This window comes from Rhincodon typus, chromosome 21, assembly GCF_021869965.1.
Source record: "Rhincodon typus isolate 14 chromosome 21, sRhiTyp1.1, whole genome shotgun sequence".
Classification (NCBI taxonomy): Eukaryota; Metazoa; Chordata; class Chondrichthyes; order Orectolobiformes; family Rhincodontidae; genus Rhincodon; species Rhincodon typus.
Window position 1 is genome coordinate 32959463 of NC_063352.1, and position 18173 is coordinate 32977635.

At 41.7% G+C, this 18173-nt stretch overlaps 1 protein-coding gene across 1 annotated transcript in view; it reads right to left on the reverse strand.

Moving 5' to 3' along the window:
• Positions 1-18173, reverse strand: part of eci1 (enoyl-CoA delta isomerase 1) — a 43071-nt gene that overhangs the window by 18905 nt on the left and 5993 nt on the right. Inside the window, exons 4-6 of the mRNA XM_048609540.1 lie at positions 13281-13427; positions 6110-6231; positions 4269-4447 (exon numbers count right to left, since the gene is read on the reverse strand). Coding sequence (XP_048465497.1) covers positions 4269-4447; positions 6110-6231; positions 13281-13427 — 448 coding nt within the window. The remainder of the gene's footprint in view (positions 1-4268; positions 4448-6109; positions 6232-13280; positions 13428-18173) is intronic.

An 18173-nucleotide genomic window follows, 5' to 3' on the forward strand; every position in this document is an offset into this window, starting at 1 on the left:
TCTGCTCATCCACACTACCAAGAATCTTACCATTAGCCCAGTACTCTGTATTCCTGTTACTCCTTCCAAAGTGAATCACCTCACACTTTTCCGCATTAAACTCCATTTGCCACCTCTCAGCCCAGCTCTGCAGCTTATCTATGTCCCTCTGTAACCTGCAACATCCTTCCGCACTATCCACAATTCCACCGACTTTGGTGTCATCCGCAAATTTACTAACTCATCCTTCTACGCCCTCATCCAGGTCATTTATAAAAATGACAAACAGCAGTGGCCCCAAAACAGATCCTTGAGGTACACCACTAGTAACTGAACTCCAGGATGAACATTTCCCATCAACCACCACCCTCTGTCTTCTTACAGCTAGCCAATTTCTGATCCAAACCGCTAAATCACCCTCAATCCCATGCCTCCGTATTTTCTGCAATAACCTACCATGGGGAACCTTATCAAACGCTTTACTGAAATCCATATACACCACATCAACCGCTTTACCCTCATCCACCTGTTTGGTCACCTTCTCAAAGAACTCAATAAGGTTTGTGAGACACGACCTACCCTTCACAAAACCGCGTTGACTATCCCTAATCAAATTATTCCTTTCTAGATGATTATAAATCCTATCTCTTATAATCCTTTCCAACACTTTACCCACAACCGAAGTAAGGCTCACTGGTCTATAATTACCAGGGTTGTCTCTACTCCCCTTCTTGAACAAGGGGACAACATTTGCTAGTCTCCAGTCTTCTGGCACTATTCCTGAAGACAATGATGACAAAAAGATCAAAGCCAAAGGCTCTGCAATCTCCTCTCTAGCTTCCCAGAGAATTCTAGGATAAATCCCATCTGGCCCAGGGGACTTATCTATTTTCACACCTTCCAGAATTGCTAACACCTCCTCCTTATGAACCTCAATCCTGTCTAGTCTAATAGCCTGTATCTCAGTATTCTCCTCGACTACATTGTCTTTTTCCTGTGTGAATACTGATGAAAAATATTCATTTAGCGCCTCTCCTATCTCTTCGGACTCCACGTACAACTTCCCACTACTGTCCTTGACTGGCCCCAATCTTACTCTAGTCATTCTTTTATTCCTGACATACCTATAGAAAGCTTTAGGGTTTTCCTTGATCCTACCTGCTAAAGACTTCTCATGTCCCCTCCTGGCTCTTCTTAGCTCTCTCTTTAGGTCCTTCCTGGCTAACTTGTAACTCTTAAGCGCCCTCACTGAGCCTTCACGCCTCATCTCTACATAAGCCTCCTTCTTCCTCTTGACAAGAGATTCAACTTCTTTAGTAAACCACGGTTCCCTCGCTCGACCACTTCCTCCCTGCCTGACAGGTACATACTTCTCAAGGACACGCAGTAGCTGTTCCTTGAACAAGCTCCACATTTCAATTGTGCCCAGCCCCTGCAGTTTCCTTCTCCATCCTATGCATCCTAAATCTTGCCTCATCGCCTCATAATTGCCTTTCCCCCAGCTATAACTCTTGCCCTGTGGTATATACCTATCCCTTTCCATCGCTAAAGTAAACGTAACCGAATTGTGGTCACTATCACCAAAGTGCTCACCTACCTCCAAATCTAACACCTGGCCTGGTTCATTACCCAGTACCAAATCCAATGTGGCCTCGCCTCTTGTTGGCCTATCTACATACTGTGTCAGGAAACCCTCCTGCACACATTGGACAAAATCTGACCCATCTGAAGTACTCAAACTATAGCGTTTCCAGTCAATATTTGGAAAGTTAAAGTCCCCCATAACAACTACCCTGTTACTTTCGCTCCTATCCAGAATCATCTTTGCAATCTTTTCCTCTACATCTCTGGAACTTTTCGGAGGCCTATAGAAAACTCCCAACAGGGTGACCTCTCCTTTCCTGGTTCTAACCTCAGCCCATACTACCTCAGTAGACGAGTTGTCATCAAACGTCCTTTCTGCCACCGTAATACTGTCCTTGACTAACAATGCCACACCTCCCCCTCTTTTACCACCTTCCCTGATCTTACTGAAACATCTAAACCCCGGAACCTGCAACAACCATTCCTGTCCCTGCTCTATCCATGTCTCCGAAATGGCCACATCATCGAAGTCCCAGGTACCAACCCATGCTGCAAGTTCACCCACCTTATTCCAGATGCTCCTGGCATTGAAGTAGACACACTTCAAACCACGTTCCTGCCTGCCGGTACACTCCTGCGACCTTGAAACCTTATTTATGACCTCACTACTCTCAATCTCCTGTACACTGGAGCTACAATTCAGGTTCCCATCCCCCTGTTGAATTAGTTTAAACCCTCCCAAAGAGCATTCGCAAATTCCCCCCCCAGGATATTGGTACCCCTCTGGTTCAGGTGTAGACCATCCCATTTGTAGAGGTCCCACCTACCCCAGAATGAGCCCCAATTATCCAGGTATCTGAATCCCGCCCTCCTGCACCATCCCTGTAGCCACGTGTTCAACTGCTCTCTCCCCCTATTCCTCACCTCGCTAGCACGTGGCACGGGTAACAAACCAGAGATAACAACTCTGATGGTTCTAGCTCTAAGCTTCCACCCTAGCTCCTTGAATTTCTGCCTTACGTCCCCATCCCTTTTCCTACCTATGTCGTTAGTGCCTATGTGGACCACGACTTGGGGCTGCTCCCCCTCCCCCTTAAGGATCCTGAAAACACGATCCGAGACATCACGGACCCTAGCACCTGGGAGGCAACACACCAACCGCGAGTCTCTCTCGTTCCCACAGAATCTCCTATCTGTCCCCCTAACTATGGAGTCCCCAATGACTAATGCTCTCCTCCTCTCCCCCCTTCCCTTCTCAGCAACAGGGACAGACTCTGTGCCAGAGACCTGTACCCCATGGCTTACCCCTGGTAAGTTCCCCCCCGCAACAGTATCCAAAACGGTATACTTGTTTTTGAGGGGAATGGCCACAGGGGATCCCTGCACTGTCTGCCTGTTCCCTTTCCGTCCCCTGACTGTAACCCGTCTACCTTTTTCCTGTACCTGAGGTGTGACTACCTCCCCGTAACTCCTCTCAATTACCCCCTCAGCCTCCCAAATGATCCGAAGTTCATCCAGCTCCAGCTCCCTAACACGGTTTCCGAGCAGCTGGAGTTCGGTGCACTTCCCGCAGATGAAGTCAGTGGGGACACTACTGGTGACCCTTACCTCCCACATTCTACAGGAGGAGCATACAACTGCCCTAACATCCATTTCCACTGTTCTGAATTCCCAAACAGACAAATAAAAAAAAACTAGTAGCCTTACCAAATCAGCGCTCAGAACCTTTTTTTTTGGTTAGAGGAGGAGGATGGGTGGGAGACACTACCTAGGTAGTGTTTTGGGTAAAGCAACCACCCAAATATATTACCTCACTTACTCCAAAAATGGAGTCACGCGAGGTAAGACTTTTATAATCAAACAGCTCACCTTCCCAGGCTGCCCTCGCGCTTCCTCCCGGACTCCCGCTGCTGAAACAACTGCAAGGCCACAGTCACGCGAGGCAAGACTTTTATAATCGAAAAGCTCACCTTCCCAGGCTGCCCTCGCGCTTCCTCCCGGACTCCCGCCGCTGAAACAACTATGTGATGCTATGTGATATGAAGGCATCTATTTAATCTTGGAAGTTTTCTTTTCTAATTGTATTCAATTTGAGTACATTCAGAGAACTGACCCCACGTTAAGCACACAATCAACCCTTTGAAGAATGAACTTACCTTGCAATCCAACTGATGGGAGATTACAAAGTCATACACAAAACAGTTTAAATATCAAACAAACAGCATACAGCTCAGAAAAGACTTGCGAAAACCAAGTGGATATGCTGACTCATTGAAGTACCAATTCTTGATGGAATGGAAATTACACAACTTAAAATTTCTCATGCTGTTAAGTTGCTGATCTCAGCTGCAAGACTACAAAGAGGGAGGTGACAAGGGCTAAGTTCACTTATTAATTTGCCATTCAAAATACATCTTATATAGAAAGAACATGAGTTTCAAGGTTGTGACATGCTGGACATTTGAAAGATTCCCTCACAGTGAAGAGGAACAATTTACATGAAACACAGCTAAATTTGTAAAAACCTTTCTATATACCATAATTCCATGTTATAAAGTTTCTAAGTGCATTTTAAACAGAAATTAATGGTTGTTTCTATGTAAATATTTAGGATTTAGTTTTATGCAGGATCAACAAAATGTTTCACAAAAGGATTAATCAGAACTTTTGTACCTTTTACCACTTCCAAATTCAAAAAAACTTACCTGGAATAGCCAACCATTCTGACATTACACTTAAAGCATTTGTCATAATTTTATCTTGTGCTACCAGTTGGTCAACAAGTCCAATTTTCAAGGCCTCTGAAGTACTGTACATTAGGCCAAGCTGGAGCGAATGCTCTGTGGCCCTTCGTCCAATGACATTAATCATGGTGTCCTTGAACCTTTGATGATGAAATAATAAAGAAACTACAACTTAGAACCAACAATAAAAGTTCAGCTACTTTCACCAAATGGTTATGGAAAAGCAACTACAATGTAAAATAACACAAAGGCAAGTTTGATCATGACCACTATGTTTGTAAATACTATTTCTCCCACAACCTATACACCCTCTATGTTCTCCCAGACCTGGCGTATTTTTCCTCCACTCACCTCCAATGCAACCTTGAGGAAAGTACTGGAAATTAAAACTTAGAGGGCTTTTCAATACCAGATAAGTAGAACTAGATTAAAAAATTGGGATCCAAGAACCGAAAGAAGAAAGTACTGGAAAAGCAAATTGTAAAATCACAAATCTGGTCAAATTCTGCTACTTCCCTGAACTGACATTTTTCTGGGGCCAAGAAGAGAAAGAGTCCATTCTGGTTCATAATAGTCTTCATAGTACCATGACTGATGCATTCTTATATTCTACAAATAAATTCAACTAAATAATTGTTATTTGTTTTATCTAGATTAAACAGACTAACACTTTCTAAAAAGCTGCCGCAATGAATGAATCTTTTCTTTCAGACGTGTGAACCTGCACTCTTCACAATTGTCCCATTTGCCCACTTTCACTTCTTTCAGAGGGAGACTCTCGGCCTTCAACTCTTCCCAGTTCAATCTTCACCTTACAACTTCTCTCAGTTTAAACACTCTCCCATTCTAAGTGCCGATCTTAGACTGTTCCCTTCTATCACCAATGCTTGCTAGCTCAAAGACTTTCTCCTCCAATTCACAAGCATGTTATTTTGTAACTGACCCCAGTATGGAGGCACTAGAGGCAGTATGTCTCTAACACAGAAGTACTTTCCTCCCTCAAATTTATGAAATTACAGATGTACTCACTTCCAGCTTACAGGCACTTAACCTCTAATATTTTTCATAAAATCTCTCTTCAAAATCATCTAGAGGCACTCTTCCCATTCAATAACTTCCTCTCAGTTTTGCAGTCACTTTTCCTGTCCAACGTTGCAAGTGGTCCCACATCCACACAGTTCTTCATAATATTTTCATAACACATAATGCTTACTGTCAGCCTTGGATGTAACTCTTATCTGAATTAAGTACTCTATTCTGAAATCAGCTTCTGTTTTGCAAATGAGAACTGCTATTTGCAACCGAGTCTTGTCTGATACAGGGTAAAACAGCAATTATCAAGGTGCTTTTCACACCAGCTGTAAGAACATCAGTGAATGGAAAGCTGCAATTTCTTGACCAGATCACTTGAGGCAGCAAATTAGCTTTGTTACTCAAACTCACCCCGCAACTGACGTTTTGCCCTCATGATTAAAAGGTGCATGAATTGTGTATACTTTACAATGCCAAAATGAAGAATGAAGTCTGTGCCAGATGAGGAAATGCTCATAAAGAAAAGTAAACATTCATAAACACAGAAAGGAGAGACTTGAAACTCAGAAATAGAGAAAGTACTGTAAGAAGTACCTATACAAATTGGAGATGACAACATGAGAAAGAATCAAAGAAACATAGTAGATTATAAATGAAGTTCCAGTGAAAGATTAGCATAAGGTTCTGAAGAGAAACAATATTTTTTACTTTTTCCATTACAAATGAACTAATGCAAATAAAGTTTAATTGCTAAATTTGAGAGGACCTACCAGAATGGTGCAACGATTCCAAGTTTGGTTTCATTTAGGCCTATTGCATACTTTGGATTATCTGCCATAATTCGGTAGTCACATGCCAATGCCATGAGGCATCCACCAGCAGGGCTGGCCCCCTACGATAATAATGGGGATAGTAATTTCAAGAGATGGACAGATCAATGGCACTAATGTGCTATTATAACAGCATCATATTTAATTATACTTTCCTTCAAAACAAAAGTAGGTGATTTTTTGAAAATATTGCTCAATACACCAAGAGTGACTGGTTGGACCTGACAGGTTACAGTGTGAAGGATAGGTAATTTCTGTAAGCTTTATATGTTTTGTTTCAAAGAACAGGAAGCTATGCTTGAATGAGGTAAAGTGAATAGATGGTTTGCACTTGCTGTTAGTTTACGAAACTTTCAAACACAGGCTGTATATAAAATTGTCGTTCTTTTTTCATCTTTCTACCATCGCAGGGTCAAAGCACAGTACCAGAAATATTTGATTCATTGGTCAACTTTATAATCTGGCAAACATAACATCGTAATTTCAATGGTGAACCAGGAAGCAATGGTAATTACAAGTAAAAACAAAGCGTTGGTGAAGCACAGCAGGTCTGACAGCATCTGCGGTGACGCAAGAGTTAACATTTTGAGTCCAGTAACATATTTACCTTGTTTCTTCCAACATACTTTAGTGCAGATTACGAAGTATGAATGTTTCAGATCTAATTACTCTCTTGGATGCTGTCATACTGATATAGGTTTAAGTGTAGTAAAAGTTAGCTGGCAACAGTAGGGATACAGATGGCTGTGGGTTTCACAAAGACCAACAACCTCAGCTGACTTCTTATTTATTTTTCTTCTCCTCCACCTTTATTTACCAGTATTTCAATTTTAAATATTTTTATTGTAATAATTAATGATAATCCATACAACAAGAGTGAAAGAACTGCTGAGTTAACGGTAATAATTTGTATTTATGTAATATTTGTATTAGAGTAAAACATTTTAACACACTTTACAGGAGTGTTATCAGGTCAGAACTGCCAGCAAGTTATAGTGAAGACGAATAATGACAGGTGATTAGAATATTGGTCAAACAGTTTAAAGGAATGACTTCAAGAAAAAATGGGTGGTAAAGATGAGAAGCTTAAGGATGGAATTATAGACTTCAGAGCCTGGATGGTTAAAGGCACAACTGCAAATATTGGAGCAAAGGCAATGATAGGCGCACAAGAGACAAGAATCAATCAGCTTCACATGGTAAGAAAAGAGAGATCACATCTAGAGTGAGACACAGCTAAAGTGAGTATATAGTCTGAGGAATGTGGAGACAATGTAGGAATCTGGTTGAGAAGGGAAGAGGTGCTTTTTGTTTGCTTTCTTTATGCTCATAATTCGTAAGGGGTTTTTAAACAGGATAAATTGAAGTCCAGGATCAAGCGCCCTGTACAAAAGAGTGGTATCACAAGTATACCTCAAATTCATTGGCTGGTGATTGTCAATTTGTAACTAATAATTTACTTTCAGATTGAAGGTAAATAGGGGAAATATTTACAGGCTACAACTAAAAGACCAGTACAAATTTTTTTACAAATAAAATTAAGAACTAAATAATTAAGAGAGATGCTGGGCCAGGCGATGCACTGTAACTGCATGGTGTTGGAACTGGTGGACCCCATTCATTCACAGTGACCACATCTGTAGCAAGTGTTGGTTGCCTGAGGAACTCCAGCTCAGAGTTGATGATTTGGACTCTGAGCGTTGAACACTACCACATATCAGGGAGGGGGTAAAGTTACCTGGACGCTGTGTTTTAGGAGGCAGTCATACCCTTTAGATTAATAATCTCAAATTCGGTCAGCAGTCAGGGAAAGACAGTGAACTTCCAGTGAGGCAGGTAGAGGAATCCAGGAGGTGGTGCTGAAGGAGCCTCAGCCCTTGAGCTTGTCTAGTAGATTTGAGATGATTGCTGCCTGTGTGGACGAGAGCGGGGTCTGTAGGGAAGATGAGCAAACTGACCATGGCACCGGGAGCCATTCAAGGGCAGGGAGAGAAGAGAAATGTAGTTGTAATTGGGGATCGTATACTTAGGGGAACAGTCACCATTCTGTGGCCAGGATCAAGAAGGCAGTGTTACCTGGGTTCAGGATATCTCATCTAGGCAGGAGAGGAACTTGGGGTGGGAGGGGAAGATCCAATTGTCATGGGCCACAGATACGAATGATACAGGCAAAAAGGGAAAAGTGGTTCTGAAGGAATATGAGCAGCCAAGGGCTAAATTGAAAAGCAGAACCAAGCCATGCACAAACTGGCACAGGGTCAAGATCAGAGGTAAACAATTGTCTCAAAAATTAGTGTGGGACAAATGAGTTTGAATTCATGGTACATTGCTGGCAGTACTGGGAGAGGATGGAGCTGTTCCAATGAGACAGGCTCCACCTGAATCATGCTAGGACCGCTTCCCTGACAAACTGCCCATTGCAGAACTAGGGCTGCAGACAGAACTTTAAATAGGTGGGGAGTGAGTTCAGTCGCCTGCAACATTATGGAAGAAGTTAAACTGGGGGAAGACTCAGTAGAGGTTAAAGTTTCCAGAACAAGTAATAAGGCAAAGTATTAAAAGGATCTGGAACCTAATTTCAGGCACATCTGATAAGGGGACAACTATCAGAAGGGGGGGGATGTCAATGCAGGACTAAGGGTGTTGCACTTAAATGCACGCAGTATACAAAACAAGGTACAGAACTTGAAGCGCAGATTGAAATTGGCAGATATAATGCTGTGGACATCACAGAGACGTGGCTGCAAGGGGATCCAAGGATACACATCCTATTGAAAGGATAGGCAGATGGGCAGAGGGGATGGGGTTGCCTTGTTGGCGAGAAATGAAATTAAATTGATAGCAAGAAGTGATATAGAGTCAGAAGGCTTGCAATCTGTCGGGGTAGAGTTGAAAAGGATAAATGACCCCGATGGGCGTTGCATAAAGGCCTCCTAGTAGTAGCCAGGATGTGATGAAGAAAATAAATCAGGAGATGGAAAAGGCATGTAAGAAAAACACTATTACATATTCATGGGGGGCTTCAATTTGCAGGTGGACTGGGAAAATCAGGTTGGTAGCTGATCTCAAGAAATGGAATTTGTGGAATGTCTACAAGATGTTTTTTGGAGCAGTTTGTGCTACAGCCCACTGGGGAACAGGCAATTCTGGATTTGGTGGATGTGTAATGAGGCAGACTTGATGAGGGAACTTAAGATAAAGGAATCCTTAGGGAGCAGTGCCCATAATATGATAGAATATACCCTGCAGTTTGAGAGGGAGAAGCTGATCAAACATAATGGTATTACAATTCAGTAAATGTAACTACTAAGAAATGAGGAAGGAACTGGCCTGAGTTGATTGAAAGGGGAGCCTAGCAGGCAAAATGGGGGAACAGCAATGGCAGGAGTTTCTGGGGTAATTCAGGAAGAAACGTACTAAGGGGAGGACAAGGCAACCATGAATAAAAGCAAAAGAAAAAGCATACAATGTGGTGAAAATTGGTGGGAAGCCTTTAAAAACCAGCTGCAGAAAATTAAAAAAGCAATAAGCAGGAAGATGATGAAATAAGCGGGTAGGATAGCTAGTCATATTTAAAGGAAGATTGCAAGAGTTTTATTTTATAGATATCTAAAAGGTAAAAGAGAAGCAAAAGTGGACTTTGGACCATTGGAAAATGAAGCTAGGGAAGTAACAATGGGGAACACTGAAATCACAGAGGAACTGAACACGTCCTTTGCATCAGTTTTCACAGTGGAAGACACCAATACCATACCAGAACTTCAAGAGGGTTGGGGGCAGAGATAAGTGTAGTGGCTATCACTAAGGAGAAAAGTGCTGGGGAAACAGAAAGGTCTGAAGATGGATAAATGACCAAAAGATGGATTACAGCCCAGAGTTCTGAAGGAGAGATCCCAAAGGACTGGAAAATCGTTAATGTTAACACCCCTGTTAAGAAAGGAGGGAGGGAAGCAGAAGACAGGAAATTATAGACCAGTTAGCTTGACATCAGCGATTGGTAAGATTTGAGAGTCCAGTATTAAGGACGAGCTTGCTGAGAACTTGGAAGTGCAGGGTAAAATAAGGCTGAGTCAACATGGCTTCATGGAGGTCATGCCTGACAAATTTGTTACAATTCTTTGATGAGGTAAGGAGAAAGTTAGATGTGATCTATTTGGATTTCCAGAAAACCTTTGACAAGGTGCTGCACAGGAGGCTGCTACAGAAGATAAGAGCCTATGGTGTTATGGGGCAACGTACTGGCATGCATAGAGGATTGGCTGACAGGCAAAAGGTACAGAGTAGGTTAAAGGGCCCTTTTTCAGGATGCCAGCCAGTAGGTACTGGAGTTCTGCAGGGGTCAATGTAGGGACCAGAAAAAGTCACAATATATATTAATGATCTGGCTGAAAGAATTGAGAGCATTGTTGCTCTGCTTGCAGACGACACAAAAGCAGGTGGAGGGACACTTAGTGTTGAGGAAGTGGGGAGGATGCAGAAGAACTTGCACAGGCTAGGAGATTCAGCAAAGAAGTGGCACATGGAATACAATGTGGGAAAGAGCGAGATGATGCACTTTGATAGGAATAATAGAGGCTTATACTATTTTCTAAATGGGGAAATCTGAATCACAAAGTGACTTGGGAGTCCCACTTCAGGATTCTCTTAAGTTTAACATGCAGGCTCAGCTGGCAGTTAGGAAGGCAAATACAATGTCAGCATTCATTTCAAGAGATCTAGACTACAAGGGCAGAAATGAACTGCTGAGGCCATAAAAGGCTCTGGTCAGGCCGCATTTGGGAAATTGTGAGCAGCTCTGGGCCCCATATCTAAGGAAGGAGGTGCTGGGTCCACTGCTTTTCATCATTTATTTAAATGATTTGAATGCGAACATAGGACGTATGGTTAGTAGGTTTGCAGATGACACCAAAATGGGAGGCATAGTGGACAGTGAAGAAAGTTACTTCAGAATGCAACAGGATCTTGCTCAGATGGGCCAATGGGCTGAAGAGTGGCAGACAGAGTTTAATTTAGATAAACGTGACGTGGTGCATTAGGAAAGGCAAATCAGGGCAGGATTTACACACTTAATGGTAAGGTCCTGGGGAGTGTTGCTGAACAGAGACCTTGGAATGCAGGTTCATGGTTCCTTGACAGTGGAATCGCAGGTAGATAGGACCGTGAAGAAGGCGTTTAGTATGCTTGCCTTTGTTGGTCAGTGCACTGAGTGTAGTAGTCGGGAAGTCATGTTGCAGCTGTACAGGACACTGGTTAGGCCACTACTGGAATACTGCGTACAATTCTGTTACAGCAAGGAAGTTGTGAAACTTGAAAGGGTTCAAAAACAATTTACAAGGATGTTGCCAGGGTTGGAGGATTTGAGCTATAGGGAGAGGCTGAATAGACTGGGGCTATTTTCCCTGGAGGAGTGACCTTATAAAGGTTTACAAAATCACAAGGGGTATGGATTGGGTAAATAGACAAGGTCTTTTCTCCAGGGTGGGTGTGGGTGCAGGGGTGGTGGGGAGTCCAAAACTAGATGGCATAGGTTTAAGGAGAGAGGGGAAAGATTTAAAAGGGATCGAAGGGGTAACTTTTTCATGCAGAGGGTGGTGCGTGTATGGAATGAGCTGCCAGAGCATGCGGTGGAGGCTGGTGCAATTACAACATTTAAAAGAGATCTAGATGGGTGTAAGAATAGGAAGGGTTTAATGGGATATCAGTCACATGCTAGCAAAATGGGACTAGATTTATTTCGGATATCTGGTCCACATGGATGAGTTGGACCGAAGGGTCTGATTCTGTGCTGTGTATCACTACGACTCCAAGTTTCGCTAAAGAGAGAGAGAACACAAACAGGAGTTGTTTTTCCTGGAATCTAGAAACTAAGGGGTTACTTGATCTTAGTTTTCAAGATATTATTGGGAATAACTATAGTATTATTATTCTGGCACATCAGCAATGCCCTTCCTCTAAGGACAATACATTCTTCCTCAGGTGTGCTATGTAGAATTACTCGTACCATAAGACACGTAAAACTATGGCTCTTCACAGCTAAAGTGCAATTTCTATCCTTTTGTATTCCAGACATCTAGATTTAAAGGTCAGCATTCCATTAACCTTGTAAATTTTTTTTGTATATCTGTTCATGACATTTTGAATGATCTACACACCTGGACTTCCAGGTTTATTTGAAAGCAAAGTGCAGGATCAAGTAGTACATGAACATATGAAAATTTGAGTTCAGCAAAAGACTGTGGCCAGGGAGAGGGAGAAAAATGGAATCAATGATTAGAGAATAAGGTTGTGGTGGTGGTGGGGTGGGGGGGGCGCGGTGGTATGTTCTGAAGTCAATGGTTTTGCTCTCCCCAGTGTTTAACTGAAGGAAATTGAGGCCTTTTCAGAAGTGGATGTAGGATAAACAGTCTGACAATGCACAGGTATTTGAAAACAGAATGAACAGGGAGAAAGAGTTTTCACTGTCAGGGCTCATATGGAATATGACAGGCTGTCTTCAGGTGTCATCGCCAAAGGGAAGCCTACGGATGAAGAATAGAAGAAATCCAAAGATAAATTCTTGACCAGCTCCAGAGCAACCTTCTCATTCAGGTTCTTGACAGTGCAGGAGAATTCTGTAATCGCATGGTCCTTCAATTTGAGTTTGCTTGACCCTACTTTAGAAGGTCTGACTTGTGTGGGTCCTGAGCTGAGTCACATTAGAGTGTTATAATGCAATTCTGTTTTGAGGGTTCATTGCTTCAGAGGTAACCACACGTTCATGGTAACAAAGGCCATTGCTGAAGATTCTCAGGATTTTGTTTCCTCGTGAAATTGATGATACTTCCATATTAGTACCAGGTCATAGGATTTTGTGGTGACAATTTTGTAAGTTAATTTCACAATTCAAGTTAACAAATTTGGAAATATTGCTGAATTCACTGATTCTTCAAAAACCTTTCTGACTTTCTAAATTTATTTTGGAAAGTTACTGCGAACTGAATGTAAATCAGTATTATTACATATTGTACTTCACTATTATTTTTAAAAAGTTATTTACATAAAAACAATCTCAGCTCTAGGCAACTATTCACTAAAGAAAATTGCAAGTTATGAAGACAATTTTGATACTTACATTGATTGCAGCTATTGTCACCATATTGGAACCGTACAACTTCAACCACATTTCCTGGACAGATCTCCAGAACTCCCCAGTATGCTCTGGTGTCTTCCCATACATTTCATTGATATCCAAGCCAGCAGAAAAGATCTTAGGAATAGACTAAAATTAAAGAATTGTGATTATATTCCTTTCCAAAAACAAAAAAAAATCCATACTGGAAATAATTTATATTTTAGACTGAAATTTCAATACATGGTCTTTTAAAATTAAATTCTTCATTCTCCTTCATGTTCTTTGCTGTTGACACTTGAATGCAGATACCTCATGTTCACAGGGACATTCTTTCATTCAGAAATTTTGAGTGCAACAACAATGCTGTATTGGTTCAAAGAATTCCAACTTCGTCAGTAATCAATCAAGAGATTTATGTAGTCTTTCCTTTCGTAATAGTTCCTCTCCTTTTACCTTTTCCATTCTCATTAATACTTTGAAAATTTACATCAAATCAGTCCTTGAATTTTAAATTCCGGGGAATACAACTTCAATTTGTTCTTTCTCTCCCCGTAGCTTAAGTTCTGGAGTCCAGGTATTCTTCCAATACACCTACAATGCCCTCCCTCTAAGGCTATTTTTCAGAAGGTGCACTGTCTAGAACTGCTCACAGTACATCACTTCACAGTTGAAGCATAATTTTTACTTTCTTGTATTCTATTATTCGAAATATGAAAGGTCAGTGTTCCGTTAGCCTATTTTTGATTTTTTCATTTACCTGTTCATGACATTTTAATGATCTATATACCTGGTCCTGCAAGTTTCGACAGAGATCCATTGTTTCTCGCTGTTCACCATCCAGAAAGTACAATGCTTTATCCTATTTAGGTCCAAAGTGGATGAAATATGTTGAATAGTTGAAGCCCTAAGACAAATCCTGCAGGAAACCATTAGTGACATCCTGCCAACATCTCCGTTTCAGTTTTGCATTATTTTCCTGAGAGTTGCTGAGGTGAACAGTAGATACTTCGATAAAAGAGGCATAAATCTTAAAACTTTTGGTCTTTAGCACTTAACTGCATACTGACTTCATCAACTGAGCAGGTGGGGAAAGCAATTTAAAAATCCGGAACATCTGGATCCCTTTTGTTGAGGTAATCTCTGAACTGTAAACATGACACACATTTGCAACAGATCATATTCCATTATTGATCCCCCATAATACACATTTGAAGATTACTAACATTGCTTACACTCCACTAAACTATAAACACTTAAGGGTTAAGGTACAGGAACAAATAGCGCATTTGCGCATTTCCTCATGGTATGACAACAAGATTTCTAAACAATCCAATAAAATATATTCTAAGCAGGTACGTCAGTAGCAAGTACACACTGATTGTCAAGGTCAGTTTATGATTCAGTTTATCAGTGATTACAAGGACAGTAATTACGACAGCTCCCTGATTCTATTAGAGATACCAACCATAGTAATCCACTGCACAGAATTAATTCTATAATTATCTTTTGGCTGCTCAATTTCACGAGTAAGGTCAGAATATTCACTTTAAAGTACAAGATTTGTTTCAAACCTTAATCCCAACTGTAATAATCTACTGTGAGATCCTATTATTTTTAACATGTTCATTTTGTCATAGTTGTTTCCAAAATGGATTAATGGCTTGGTCTTAGGGATACAGCACATAATCCCAAAGTTTGCAGATGGTGCAAAACTCAAATGCTGTAAACAATGAAGATTGCAAGAGAATTAAAGCACATAGATAGACTGTTGAGGAGAGGCAAATGAACTAATTAAATAAAGTGTGCCAGAATTCCAGACGGAGACCAGGCAGCACAAATACACAAATCTTTGAAAACTGTAGGACCACTGCTTTTAATATCCGAAGCATAATGTACAAAAAAAAGTTGCGGTAAAAAGGGAAAAGCCAGCATAGATAACAGTGTGGAGCTGGAGAAACACAGCAAGCCAGGCAGCATCAGAGGAGCAGGCAAGTTGACGTTTTGGGTCAGGAAACCTTCTTCAGAAATGGGGGAGGGGGGAGGGGGAAGGGAGTTAAGAAATAAATGGAGAGAGGAGTGTTGGGGCTGGGGAAGGTAGGTGGGCTGGTGATAGGTGAGTGCAGGTAGGGAGGGGTCAGTGAAGTGGGAGAGAAGATGGACAGGGTGTGTCAGGTCAAGGAGGCGGGGATGAGGCTGGGGTGGGGAGATTTTGAAACTGGTAAAATCCACATTTAGGCCAATGGGCTGTAGACTCTTGAGGTGGAATTTGAGATGCTGCTCCTCCAGTTTGCAGGTGGTGTCATTGTGACACTGGAGGAGGCCCAGGATGGACATGTCACCAAGGGAGTGGGAGGGGGAGTTGAAATGGTTTGCGACCGGAAGCCAGCATATAGTAGTTAAGAACAAATTGTGTTTAACTAACTTGCTGGCATTTTTTGAGGAGGTAACAGAGGGGTTCAATTAGAGTAATGCTGTTAATCAGTTATAGACTTCCAAAAGGCATTTAATAAACTGCTGTATAATAGATTTGTGAGCAAAGTTACAGCCCTTAGAGTAAAAGGGACAGTAGCAAAATAGACACAACACTGCATTAGTGACAGGAAACAGAAAGTAGTAATTAATGAATGCTTTTCAGACTGGAGGAAGGGTTACAGTCAAGATCCTCTGGGATCAGTAATAGGTACCAACTGTTTATTGAAATATTCAATTTCTTAGTCCTTATTGTACAAGTCACAATTTCAAAAGGTGTGGATGATTCAAAACTAGGAAATATTGTGAACTGCGAGAAGGATAACCTGGAACTCCAAATGGGCATTGACATTAGTGCAATGAGCAAACAAATGGCTGATGAAATTTAATGCAGAGAAGTGTGAAATTATTCATTTTGGTAGGAAGTATGAAGACAGACAAAATAAAACAAAGGCTACAAATCTAAAGGGGATACAAGAACAGAAGGATATGGGTAAATACGGGTGCTATTCATTGAAGATGGTAGGACAGGCTGAGAGCTTGGTTAATAAATCTTACGGCATCCTAGATTTTATTATTAGGGACGTAAAAGTGCAATAGTGAGGAATTATGTTAACATATATAGAAATTTGCTCAACCTCAACTGAAGGTTCTGAGCACAAAACTTCAGATGGTCTGTGAAGGTGTTATAAAGTTGGCCGCAAATATTCACAAAAATGGCTGTAGGAACGAGGAATTGACAATAGTACATCAATTTGAGAAGTTGGACAAGTTTAAGACAAGATTTGATAGAGGTATCCAAAATCATGAAAAGTCTGGACTGAGCAGATAGGAAGCAATTGTTCCCATTGTATGGAAGAATCAAGATCAAGAGGACTTGGATTAAAAGGACTTGGCGAAAGAAGCAATCGGGATACGAGGAAACCATTTTCGTGCAGTGAGCGATTAGGACCTGGAATGCATTTCCTGAAAGGGTAATGGAGGCAGGTTCAATTGAGGCATTCAGGATGGATTTGGATTACTGTCTGAAAATGAACACTGTACATAGCTACGCGGGAAAGATGGGAGAATTGCTCTAGGCAAATTGCTGCTTTAAAACAAGAAAAATACAGTACAGGAACAGGCCCTTCGGCCCTCCAAGCCTGCACCGACACATTTTTGCCCTTCCATACTAAAACTATCTTAATTTACAGGATCTGTATCCTTTTATTCCCTTCCTATTCATGTATTCATTCAGATGCTTCTTGAATGCTGCTACTGTGTCTGCTTCCACCACATTTTCTGGCAAAGCATTCCAGACACTCACCAATCTCTGTGAAAAACTTTCCTTGCGCATCTCTTTTAAACCTCCCCCCTCGCACCTCGAACCTGTGTCCCCTAGTAATTGACCCTTCCCCACCCTGAGAAAAAGCCTCATACTTTCCACTCTATCCATGCCAGTCACAATCTTATAAACTTCTATCAGGTCACCCCTCAACCTTCTCTGTTCCAGTGAAAACCAAACTCAGTCTATCCAACCTTTCTTCATAGCTAAAATCCCCCATACCAGGCAACATCCTGCTAAACATTTTCTGTACTCTCTCCAAAGCATCCACATCCTTCTGGTAGTGTGGTGACCAGAACTATACACAATATCACAATTGTGGCCAAACTAAAGTTCTATAGAGCTGCAGCATAACTTGTCTATCGTTATAATCAATGTCCCTTCCAATGAAGGCAAGCATGCCATTAGCCTTTTTTATTACCTTATCTACCTGCGCTGCTACCTTTAGTGATCTGTGGACCTGCACAGTCAGATCCCTCTGCACATCAATACCCCTAAGGGCTCTGCCATTCACTGTATAATTTCCACCTGTACTTGACCTTCCAAATTGCATCACCTCACATTTGTCCAGATCAAACTCCATCTGCCATTTTTCTGCCCATGCCGCCATACCTCCATGCCCGTAACCCTATTGTATCCTCTGGCAATCCTCCTCGCTATCTACAACTCCACCAATTTTTGTATCATCCACAAACTTACTAATTTGAGCAGCTACGTTTTCCTCCAAATCATTTATGTAGATAATGAACAGCAGAGATCCCAGCACTGATCCCTGTGGAACACCACTAGTCTCAACCCTTCATTCCGAAAAGCATCATTCCACCGCTACTCTCTGGTCTCCTATGACTGAACCAATTCTGTATCCAGCTTGCCAGCTCACCCGATACCATGTGACTTCACCTTTTGTACCAGTCTGCTATGAGACACCTTGTCAAAGGTTTTACCAAAGTCCACATAGACAACATCAACCTTTGCAAAGGTGGCACAGACACCTGCAGTTTAATGGCCTCCTTCTGTGCTGCAACCATTACGTAAAATGCAAGGAAGTAATGCTGAACATTGATAAAACACCAGTTAGGCTTGTTGGTGGTGGGGTCGGT